At 38.0% G+C, this 12,259-nt stretch overlaps 1 protein-coding gene and 1 long non-coding RNA gene across 2 annotated transcripts in view; both read right to left on the reverse strand.

Moving 5' to 3' along the window:
• Positions 1-1,331: 1,331 nt before the first annotated feature.
• Positions 1,332-3,960, reverse strand: LOC138763633 (uncharacterized). Its single transcript, XR_011357688.1, has 3 exons — positions 1,990-3,960; positions 1,712-1,839; positions 1,332-1,633 (listed from the first exon to the last, which is right to left on the reverse strand). It is a non-coding gene; the product is annotated as an uncharacterized lncRNA (long non-coding RNA).
• A 699-nt stretch (positions 3,961-4,659) lies between these two features.
• LOC138763631 (KN motif and ankyrin repeat domain-containing protein 4-like) overlaps positions 4,660-12,259 on the reverse strand; it is a 71,098-nt gene continuing 63,498 nt past the window's right edge. The window contains exons 9-10 of the mRNA XM_069938111.1: positions 11,546-11,746; positions 4,660-7,979 (exon numbers count right to left, since the gene is read on the reverse strand). Coding sequence (XP_069794212.1) covers positions 7,878-7,979; positions 11,546-11,746 — 303 coding nt within the window. The 3' untranslated portion in view covers positions 4,660-7,877. The remainder of the gene's footprint in view (positions 7,980-11,545; positions 11,747-12,259) is intronic.

Below are 12,259 nucleotides of genomic sequence, written 5' to 3' on the forward strand. Positions count from 1 at the left end.
GAGAGAAGATTGTGAATCACAAGAGGATACACCACATGTTTAGCAATTTTGGATGAAGATTATCGCAAATGCTTCAGCCATTTATTTAGCAATTGCATGCTGGTTCAGAACATTGTTAAGGATGGAAATCTTTTTGGAGCAGTCTCCTCTTATTATTTACTTGTCCTTTGTCATTCATGATTAGATGAGGTAGGACTGTAGAGCTTCAATCTGATTTGCTGGTTGTGAGATGACATAGCACTGTCGCTTGCCCTCTGTATTGTGTCTTCACTAGCTGCCATCTTACTAATTTTTTGTATGCCTGGTGGTGTGAACTCTTCTGAAGTCCTCATTAAACCAGTGTTAATCACCTCACTTGGTAGAATGGTAGATCTAGTGGCATCATATGCAATTCTAATTTACTACAATCCTGTCTGAAAACCTGATGGAAGGAGGTCTAATAGTAAATTTCAGAAACAAATTGGTTAAATATTTGAAGAAAATATTTAAAGATGACATGAAAGAACAAGGGAATGGGATTAATTTCGGCTATTGAGCTGGCATAGATGCAAAGGGACAAAAGATTTCAGATTTATAGTCAGAGTATATACATGACATCACATATAACCCTGAGATTCTTATCACAAAAGATGTGATAATGTAGACATTAATTATAATTATAGTGAACATTCATACTTGTAATTTCCAATTCACAGGACTTCCAATACCACATTTGTCCACTCGCCAGAATGCAAAGAATACTGTGTCATTCCCATGTCTCCTCTTGCTTTTTTTCACTGACCTCTTTCCAGTTCCGAAGTAAAGCAGCATAAACAACTTATACTGACATGACATTACAAGTGCAGAACGAACATTAGAAATGGAACTCCAATGCTATCAGTCATCTCTTGCTGCAATATCCATTTACAAAGGCTTTCCCAGCCGTGTGGTTGCACAGCTTACCAATACACTTGCTCCAATTGCTCAGCCCTCAGCAAGACCTTGGAACTCTCTGTGCATTGCTTTTTACCAGGGTCCTCCCTACACCAGGCAACCTGTGAAGACAATTTATCTCTCTAACCCACATTAAAACTGTTGGAATTATTAAAGGACAGAAATTAGTAACTAGTCAATTCTGATGATGTACATCATGGTGCACATGTGAAGTGCATTAATTATTGATTATAGGCTAAAATAGGTCACAAATTACCTGCAGATGTTGGAAATCAGGAAAAATACCCACAAAAGAACAATGCTCATCAGATCAGTCAGTGCTTGCGGAAAAAGAAACAAACCAGGATTCTCTGTTAAAATTCCCAACAGGCTGTCAGTTTTAGTGCATTTAATCTCTCATTTTCCCCACCCACATGCATAAAAATCACAATTCATTGTATTTACATTTCTGAATTTATTTCCCGGAGACATTAATAACACATGGCCATTCACATGGGAATCTGGGGAATATGCACTGCAGCTCACTCAATACCTTCTCAGAGTTCGAACAGCGGGCTGCCTTGGATTGTCCAGGCTTCGATAGCTCAGTGGTTAGAGCACTGGTCTTGCAATCCAGGGGCTGTGAGTTTGTTCCTTGCTGGAGCCTTATTTCTGTGAGGACTTTTGACAAAGTGACGACTCTCTGTCTTAATTTTGTCTACTGTAAGAAAGAATTTCATGTATGTTACATTCTAAATGTAATATTATGTGACAAAAATGGAACCTTTACCTTTTTTACCTTGATGAACGTCTCTCCTAATCCAGGAAGTTATAATTAGCTCTCAGCAATAAACTATTGGGTCTGGTTCAGGATTATGCCTGGCCTTGTATTTCTACCCAAATTATCAAAACACTTTTTCTTGGTAACTGAAATGGATGAACAGATTGTTAGCTACAGCATGAAATCTGACATGTAAAAGATGAATAAAAGACATTGATACATCGGTACTGCTGTCATGACTACCGCACTGTATTGATTGTGTTAAAATGAAAGAAGTAAAACAATTTACAACTTACAGGAAAGGTTTGATGTGGCCAGTCTGTTATGATTTCTGATCTTTATCCTGTTGTTGGTCAATCATGGTTGCTGTAGAGAACTGATCACTCTGCTGGCATCACCTTGCATCATTAAGCATAATTTTATTCTAAATAATGCAAATGAATAAACAAATAGCATTCACAAGATAAAACCAGCCCTGTTTTTAAATATTTGAAATGGATGGCAGAGAGTTAAGAAACAATGTATTCACATCGTATTTTTCGCAACTTGAGGTGATGGACCTCTGTTACAATGTAAAGACATTAAAATGTCTGAGATGGAATGATCAACTACACCGAGAAGTAAACGGACAAGTGATGACATGTAAAACTGGAAGCTGCTCAGGATTCACAACCCAAACTAAAGGATTAAGATCTTGGTTTGTTCTCTGCAGGGAACAAGTTTGCAGTTTTTTAAAAATTCATTTTCCTGGTGAGCATGACCCACATCCTAAGTTGTCCGCGTATGTATTCCGCATTGTCTGAATGCTTGATTTCCATATTTTTGTCAGCATGTCATTGACTTTTTGAGGTACGTCCTGAACTTACAAAACAATGTTTATGTAAAGTGCAACACTTTTTTCAATGAGGAGTGCATTTCAAACCTACAAAATTTAGCTTCACAAATCTTTTCCAGCAACATATCAATTTCATCGCAACAATCTATTTCAAGAAAATTAAAGTAGCTGTGATGGGGAACGGGAGTTTGTGTCATACTGTGCTCTCAGAGGTTTGGATTAAAATAATATTTGTGATGTAAGGATGGAATGTTCTGCCCTGCCAGTGGCGCAGCATAAATGTTACCTTTGCAATCATGTGGAATCACTGTGTTCCGACTCTCGATGGGTAAAGCTGATGGTAAACTGGTGCCAGAAAGCAATTTCTAGAAATCAGCTCCCTACATTTAAAACTGGATTGATAAATTCATACAAAAATATTATTCGATACTCTTGTGTTCCCTGGTAATTAAGAGAGCAAGTCAGTTTGCAACAACCAGCAATTCATTTGAGTATTTATCAAGGGATAATATTTCCCACTGACATTTTTGTGGCATCTCAAAGCTCATGAGGAGGAAACAATCATTTGCACAAATTACCTTGTTCTTCATTAACCAAGTCAGCGGGGAATAGAATTTAGTTGATGAATTCAGCTAAAACATTGCAATGAATTAATTAATACCAAAGACTACTAATTTCCTCCAATTTCTGATAATTGCTAATGGACATACACACATAGAATTTTAACAGTATCAGTATCTCGGAGATACAGAGTGAGCTTGAGGTGCAAGCCAGATCTATGTTTATCAATAAAAATTCTCCCATTGGCTGTCAGTTGCCTATTAGTCAGGGTAAAAGCTCACCAGATCACAGAAGAATGCAATTCTTTGGAAAACATCCCATGATGCTTCTCAAGGCCAAGATCAAACAATGTTCAATGAGAAAATATTAAAGGAGGTTCTTGAACAATGAGGTTTCTAAAATAAACATTATTAAGGTTTATTTTGCATTGATATCCTTTTGTTGTCACTTCAGACAATTTAAAAATGAAAATAGATCAGTCATTTACAGATGCAAGGATGCTAGGTGATATTATGAATGCATGGGAATAGTGAGAGCTTCATGGGAGATATTCACCCAAGGTGCAAGAGGTAAAGGCGTGCTTAACAAAGGGGACCATGAGGGAGAGACTCGGGGTATGAGTATATAAGTCTTTGGAAATGGCAGGCAGTTTGAGAAAATGTACATGAGGTACCTGATTCCACCTGCATTGAATTCGTCCATCGTTATTGAATGAAGATCTACCGGGACCAATGCCTGCAGAGGGCGCACAAAATCAGTGAACCGGTGCGGACTCGAAAGGCCAACATGGCCTGTTTCTGCTCCGTAAATAGTTATATGGTTATTGATTTTCAGTGATAAGCTAATACATTAAATATCTCAGTAAATGTGTAATAAACTTATGCAAGCTTTTACTTTGAATTGTAGTGACTTATGAAGAGATTATAAAGAAATTATTCTTAATCACAATACAAATATTACCTGCTAGTCAAATGCTTCAGTCATCTGGTATTAATGCAGATCTAGAGCTGTGTGCTAATTATGTGAGTGGTTGCTTGTATCAGTATACTTTACATCAAATCCATTGTATGCTTAACAAATGAACATTTCCAAATTCCTCCTGGTAAAGTCTTGGTCTTGTGCTAGCTATTAGCATCGGATTTCAACGAACATTGATTTGACTTTGGGATTCACTGACATTTATATTGAAGCAGAAGACATTTTAATAAGTTACCTTTTCCACTCTTCACCTGAAATAGGAGAAATCCAATTGAAGAGAAAGATTAAGAAGCAGAAATGAAAAAATATGTTCACTGTAAAGAGGGGTCACAAATTCAGAGTGAGGCATTTAGAAATAATGGGAAAAGTTTGTGTTTTAATTTTGCATAAATCAACTGTGGTCTACCAAAGAAGGTTATTAAAGTGTGCTGTATTAATGGACTCAGAAGTGTTTCTGTAATTACGTAGGCTTATTTTATATATACGAGTTTCTTGCAGAAGCATGGCCAGCTGACCCTACCTATTCAAAAGTTATGGACACATCACTCCTGATTCTCTGCATATTAATGGATATAAATTTGTGGTCAGTACATAATTGATCTCCAAAGTTTTAATGAATCTTATGGATGGTACAATGAGAAGATATTTGTCTGTAGCAAAATCTAAAATAAACACAATTGTTAAATTGGTTTCATTCTATGACAAAAAAATTATGTTATTTATTCACACTCAAAATAAGGCAATTGTTCTCAAACAAGGATAATGTCACTCCACTTTCAAAATGTATCAAAACATTTTGGTTACCTTGTGAGCACTTGATGCAAATGCAAATCTTTACTTTGGATTGACTATTTTCAGTCACTCCCCCTTAATTATATTTCATGATTTCTAGTCTCTTAAATATACCTTTATTGCTCAGTATTTGATTAAACTGCCTAAAGAAATCTCTTGGAGCCTGCCACATTGACCACCGCCAGTGGGCTGATATCGCCTCAAACCGTGCATCTTGGCGCCTCACAGTTCGGTGGGCAGCAACCTCCTTTGAAGAAGACCGCAGAGCCTACCTCACTGACAAAAGGCAAAGGAGGAAAAACCCAACACCCAACCCCAACCAACCAATTTTCCCTTGCAACCTCTGCAACTGTGTCTGCCTGTCCCGCATCAGACTTGTCAGCCACAAACGAGCCTGCAGCTGACGAGGACATTACCCCTCCATAAATCTTCGTCCATGAAGCCAAGCCAAAGAAAAGTATAAACTAATAGTTCTAACACAGAAAAAAATATCATATCCCCAGAAGGTTCCAATAAAGGAGTTGAATTTTCACTGTAACCTGTAACAATACAGGAAATGTAGCAGGTCATTTGTAACAGGACAATCCCATACACAATTAACATAACGAAAGTCTGTTTCCATGGCATTAACTCAGGGCAAATACAGGTCTGATCACTGGGAAGTAACACCCTGGTTTTCTTTGTTGGGCCATGCAATCTCCAACATCCACCAGAGATGTTTTATAGAAGAAATCTGCTCAGTGACAAAATTAAATCCCCACCTGAAAACAGTTCACCCGAACCACACCCAGGACCACAAACTTGTATTATTTTTGATTCCTGACCTACCACACAAATCTGACAAATCTGTCTTGATAAAATCAGAGTTTGCCGTTTCACCCAAAAGAGGGTGTCCTGGAATGCAGAAGGCTGTGGAAAATAGTAAACTTAACCAGGTCCATCATAGGCTCTGACCTCCCATCCACTACCTCAAGAAGGTAGCCAATATCATAAAGGGCCCCTCACTACCCTGGTCGCAACCTTCTCTCACTGCTACTTTTGGGCAGAGGGTACAGAAGCCGGAGAACCACAACTTCCTGGTTCAAGTACAGTTTCTTTCGAACAGCTTGGTAGTGAAACATGAAAGTCTGCAGACACTGATTGAGTAAAAACACACAGAAATGCTGGAGGAACTCAGCCGGTCTCACAGTATGCATAGGAGTTAAAGATATGCTACCAATGTTTCAGGACCGAACGTGAAAATACTTTGATACCTTGAAGAAGGGCTCAGGCCTGAAACATCGGTAATATATCTTTATCACCTATGGATGCTGTGAGACCAGCTGAGTTAGAACCATAGAACATTACAGCACAGAAAACAGACCATTTGACCCTTCTAGTCTGTGCTGAACTATTATTCTCCCTAGTCCCACTGATCTGCACCCACTCCATAGTCCTCCAAACCCCTCCCATCCATGTACCTGCCCCAATATTTCTTAAATGTGAAAATTGAGCTCTATTTCACTACTTCAGCTGGCAGCTTGTCTCACACTCCCACTACTCTATGGAAAAAGTTCGCTTAATGCTCCCCCTAAACTTTTCCCCTTTCACCCTTAATCCATGTCTTCTGATTTGTATCTCACCTAACCTCAGTGGAAAAAAGCCTACTTGCATTTACTCTATCTATACCCCTCTATCAAATCTCCCCTCATTCTTCTACACTCTAGGGAATAAAGTCCTAATTCCTTTCACCATTGTTTTTTATCCCCTCTTGATCCACTAATCAGTGACTGCTCCAACAGCACAAAATATCTGCCTGCACTGCTCCAAGTTACTTTTTTGAATGAGGATTACTGTGAATATTTGTTATCCATCTTATGTATTGATTTTCTTTTAATTTAATTCAATTAGTTTAATATTATAATTTTCTTTACAAGTACCTGTTGAGCAGCAGCAAGAATTTTGGGCATATATGCATTGTACAATGTGTATGACCACAAGCTCGTTATCATTAATACTTTGAAGTGACACATGGATGGATGAAATGTTAAGCCTCTGCCATGGGGTATAAATCCATAGCTTTATTGAATTCAATGATAAAAATGCTACCCACTAACTAACTGGCTAGCATTGTTAGCATATACAAGCTGCCAACTCTGCTCTTTTATCTCTCAGGAAATGGGTCTGAAAGGGTCATAAACAGTTCAATCATGATCACCCATGATCACATTGAATGCCAGGGCAGCAATCAGGTATCTTACTCTGCTCCTATTTTCTTGCACAAATCTATGTGATTCATTATACACAAGATAAATTTACATGAATTACTGATGGCACTATTTTAAGAATCATCTATTTTCTATCACTTCTCTTATCACTGAAATGACGAAAGCATCTCTTTCTCTGCCTCACTGTGTGTGGACTGGTACCTTTCTTAATTATTTAATCTTCCCTGACTGAAACCAATCTATTTTCCTTGATGAAACATCGACTATCTGTTTTGCCTTTCATGGATGACGCCTGACCCACTGAACTCCTTCAGCATTTTGTGTTCCTCCAGTTTTCCAGCGCATGCCATCTCTCTTGCTTACCAATCTATAGTTTTCATTAGAATTAAAATGAAAGGGATTTGCATAAATAATAACCAAGTTCTCTTTTTAAGGCTCTCCACAATAATGGCTCTGAAAGGAACAGCATTATTTGGATGATATTCAAGAATTTCACAATAAATGACCATTCTGTATGAAGCAATGTTGCAGAAAGATTGTACAAGAGGCTTAGTGGCATTTTATCTGCAAGAGTCTGGTATGCATTTTTGACAATATCAATTCACAATAGCATATCCGGCATCAATGGTTTTTAAATAGATGATTTTGGAGGACAAATTGAAGTACATTTTCAAAAGGAAGGATAAGGGCTGAAAGACTTTTCCTATAAGTGGCTTGGAGTTGTGAGTTTGCAGTGTTACAGCTGTTAATTAGTGTCATTATTGTTTATTTCTGATTGTGGAATAATTAAAGAACCAGCAGTGAATGTAAATTAAAGAGCAGGAGAGATGCCACTATTCATGTGGAGGCTCAACAGCTCAGCAATATCCTTCTCCCCAGCCTGCAGGGCAATGTTCATTGCAGTGCTGCCATCCTGTAGGAGAAAGGAGAAAGAAGTAGAGTATGAAATACTGAACTCGTGGTAAGTAAATCCTCAATCATGTTTATTCAAAGGTCATAGGCCTTACCAACATTATCCTTCAGGGCTGTTTTAGGAATGTCGGAGCACAGAGAACAGGTTTCATTTCTCCACCCATCACTCTCTCCACATGTGACATTCACTACTTCAAGTCACACTGCAGCAGCTAATTACCATGTGATGCTGAATTTTTCTCCCCAAGGGAAAAAGAAAATAAACTGAGGGACCAGTGGTTTTATTACCTAATTCAATTTAGCTTTAATACATTCTTTTCATTATGATTCCAGCAGAATTATGCTATCACTTTCCTACTCAAAGCATTTATTTGCATTTATGGGCAGTTTTTTCTTCCTAAATAAAGGGCATTAAATCTGGTTTGGTTACAGGGATGTGACAAAACAGAGAAGGATGAGGCAGATGTTAAATGACTCCACCTGAATCCTGAGAAAGTAATGAGTCCAATTGTATTCAACTGACAGGCTTGCAATAATCCCTATAATTAGTTTAGTCAGCTGGTAACAATCACAACAATCTTCCCCGGAGTAACTGTCAACAGCAAATCACATGTTGCATTGGAATATTATAAATTATTTACATACAATTGACGTTTATGAACAAAAAAAAGTCACTTAAAAAACTGTTCAGCTCAGCCGAAGTTTATCGCCTCCCTCTTTGAGGGGGAGATAGACCATCCTGGGCACAAATTGAGATGCACAAGGTGGGCTAGAGGGTAGCAGGAGATTGTATTTATAAGTTGAAAGCTAAATTGGTTTCGGGAATAAGACAAGCCCCACTATTAAACATGCAATTAATGTTTGGTACAAATCAACAGATTGGAATTAAGGTGGGGCTATCACCCAAAATATCCCTGACTCAAAATAGATTAATACCATCAACATCCTGACACCTAGTCTCAGAAAGGGATCAGGTGTATCGAGGATTGTTATGAACAGGGGCAATTTATGTTATTCGATCAGTTAAAAAATACGTATGGTTTGTTAAATAATTCTTTTCTCTGCTATCTTCAACTAAGAGACAAATTGGGTCCATCAATGACTTTACCAAAGTGCAGTGATTTGAAGACTCTGATTCGAAAGGGATTATAAAGTTTATTTTAGCAATGTCAAGATAGAGGTGGGAATCAGCCTTGGACATAACAGTTGGAGAACAGTGCTGGTCCAGTTCACGTAGAAACAGTATGACAAATACAGTTAATGTTGCAATATAATTTCTTGCATCATGCTGCAAAAATTAAATAAACTTAAATCAGAAATTTCAAACCAATGTTTTAGATGCGGCACAGAGAGGGGGGAACCTTTCTACATTTAACCTGGTCATGTTCCAAGGTGAGGTCCTTCTGGGTGGATGTACGGAATTTCCTAGAACAAATTATAGGAAAACATTTTCCGCAAAACCCAGAATTGTTTTTTACTGGGAAACATTGCGGGTGTAAAACCTATAATGAGGATGTCAAAATTTTAAATGCAATTTGTGAAGATCACATTGGTGGTGGCCAGGAAATGTATAACGGTTACCCAGTGGAAATGCAAAGTTTTTGAGAAAATCGCTTACAGTTCGAGGAACAAATATGGCTTTTAATTTATATTTGGCAGCAGTATTTACGGCAAAAAGCTATAAATATTTAGTTTATCCCCCCTCGTTTCGGAGAGCCCCACCTGTACCCTTCCCCTGGATTTAGAAAAACTAGATAATTTATGGCCTGGAAGATGGACTGTGAATACCTGACAACCTCTTATTTTTTCTCTCTTTTTAGTATAAACCATCATATTTTCTTGCTCTGTTCTTTTTCTATTTTTCTTGCTTTTCTCAGGGGGAGGGAAGGAGGGGGTACAGTTAATTATAGCTAGAACTACAATAGCTATTAATGGATGTATATTATTATTTTTATGGAAACATATTTTATCTCTTGAGGGGAGAGATAGATCACCCTGGGCACAAATTGAGCTGCACGAGGTTGGCGAGAGGATAGCAGGAGATTTTATTTATAAATGGGATGACTTGAAAGTTTGTAAATAAAATATTTTTAAAAACTGCTGATCATTTCTATTTGGCAGCCAATCAATTTAATGTATCAAGGGTCCTGAAGAAATGAACATAATATACAAAATATGTTCATGGTGAAATGTTGTGCTAACCACACTGAAGAATGCAATAGAACCCTTTTATTTAGAGTACTCTGTGGCATTATCAAGTACTCTCAGGTCAATCTACCAAAGCAGAGTAATGCTCCCTCTTCTTACCATCAGTATTGTAATTCAACCCAAACCTCAAATGCATAACTCATGTCATCATTACAGCATTTCCCAAGTTTCCACCCCAGATATTTCTGCGGCCTCCTGAAACAATGAGATTGTGCACGTTGTAAATAGTTATGTGCTGTGAGGCTGGACAGAAAAAGCAAGGGGATAGTAGGGCAGGCCTGGCATATCCAGACCAGCGGAAAGAAAAGTAATCAGCATTTGTGGTTGGAGAAGAATGAATAGAAGAATGAACATTTCACCATGAACATATTTTGTATATTATGTTCATTTCTTTGGGACCCTTGATACATTAAATTGATTGGCTGCCAAATAGAAATGATCAGCAGTTTTTAAAAATATTTTATTTACAAACTTTCAAGTCATCCCATTTATAAATAAAATCTCCTGCTATCCTTTCGCCAAACTTGTGCAGCTCAATTTATGCCAAATTGAAGAACTGAGAGGTGGGAACATGAGGGAGAGAGAAGGGTGTCTGGTTGGTGGTATCACAACTAAGCTGCAGGTCTGAGTTGCAGACAGCACGCTGCAGAAGTGATGTCCTGGGAATGGACAAGTTAATCACAGAGGGTAGAATCTCAAGTCAATGTCAGGACCATTCTGGCACAGGGATCTTTGGAGTGACATGATTACTGTATTTTACTGCAAAACAGCCATATTTAATGAAGGTTGTGTAAACATGTGCCTGAAGAGAAAAACAAGCCCCACCAGAGATCAGGGAATGTGAGGCAATAGCTCCACTAGCTACACCACTGATCCTTGCATGCAATCATCCCTATAACATTGTATCATGCAACTAATAATTATGTTGAAACCATCTTTTGTGGAAAGTTCTATAAAGCAGGCGCTTTATTTGAGCTCCTAATGTCTCCTGTGCACGTCTACATATTCTAGAATGTACTTTGGCTGAGCATACAAATCTAAGTATGTATATTTTACACCCATGAGCAGTGGTTTGTGGGAGACTAAAATGGGACACATAAAGGATTAGTGTAGATGGAATCTTGATGGTTGGTGTAGAAGGGCTTGTTTTACATTGCATGGCTCCACTGCATCATCAAGAGACATTTGATCAATTGCATTGAGAAATGCAAACATGGCCAGTATGGAGTGTATGTGACCATGGTAAGTTGATGAATGAAGATGAATGGCAACCAGCAAGAGTGACAGGAGTGAATAATTGGTAAAAATCTGGAGACGCGGTAAATACTGAGGTCTAAAACTATATAACACAATACTTACTTTATCAGTTAGCGCTGAGTTACATTCAGGCTGAGCCAAAAGAAGTTTAACAATCTCCACATGACCATGCTCACTTGCACACATGAGAGCTGTTGATCCATCACTATCTTGGATATTTACATTGGCCCCGCTGGACAGGAGAGCTTTGGCCACATCAATCCTTCCATGACAGACAGCAAGCATTAATGCTGTCTGTCCTGCCTGGTAAAAGTAATAATTTGACTCATCAGAAAACCGCTACGGATTAAAAAAATAATTCCAATTCTTTGTGTACTGTCTCCATTAAACATTAATGTATCAGATATCAGCCCAAAACTGGATAAATATTCCATAAGTAAAATAACAAGTGACATACAACATCCACTGCCTTTGCATTTTACCTAAAAATAATGGAATACTAACTCTATCATTTTTTAGTATTATTTTAAATGCTTAATTCACTCTGGTGATGACAGAATTTCTGCCAAGCTTACATTTACATTGCTCAATCTCGATTTTGTTCACGTACTGTAATCGAAATGCAAGGCAAATGTATCACACGTTGAGGGAGTTAGCTGAAACACTTGACCAAAGATGTCCAAAGAAAGATATAACTGTGTTTCTCAGTGAATCTAAAGTTGGTAACTTTCTCTGCATCAGGCCAATGGGGTTATAGGTTTGGAACGTACTAGCTAAAGTGCTAGGAACATGTTGCGAGGTAATTTGCAGACATTA

This window comes from Narcine bancroftii, chromosome 5 (genome assembly GCF_036971445.1).
Source record: "Narcine bancroftii isolate sNarBan1 chromosome 5, sNarBan1.hap1, whole genome shotgun sequence".
Classification (NCBI taxonomy): Eukaryota; Metazoa; Chordata; class Chondrichthyes; order Torpediniformes; family Narcinidae; genus Narcine; species Narcine bancroftii.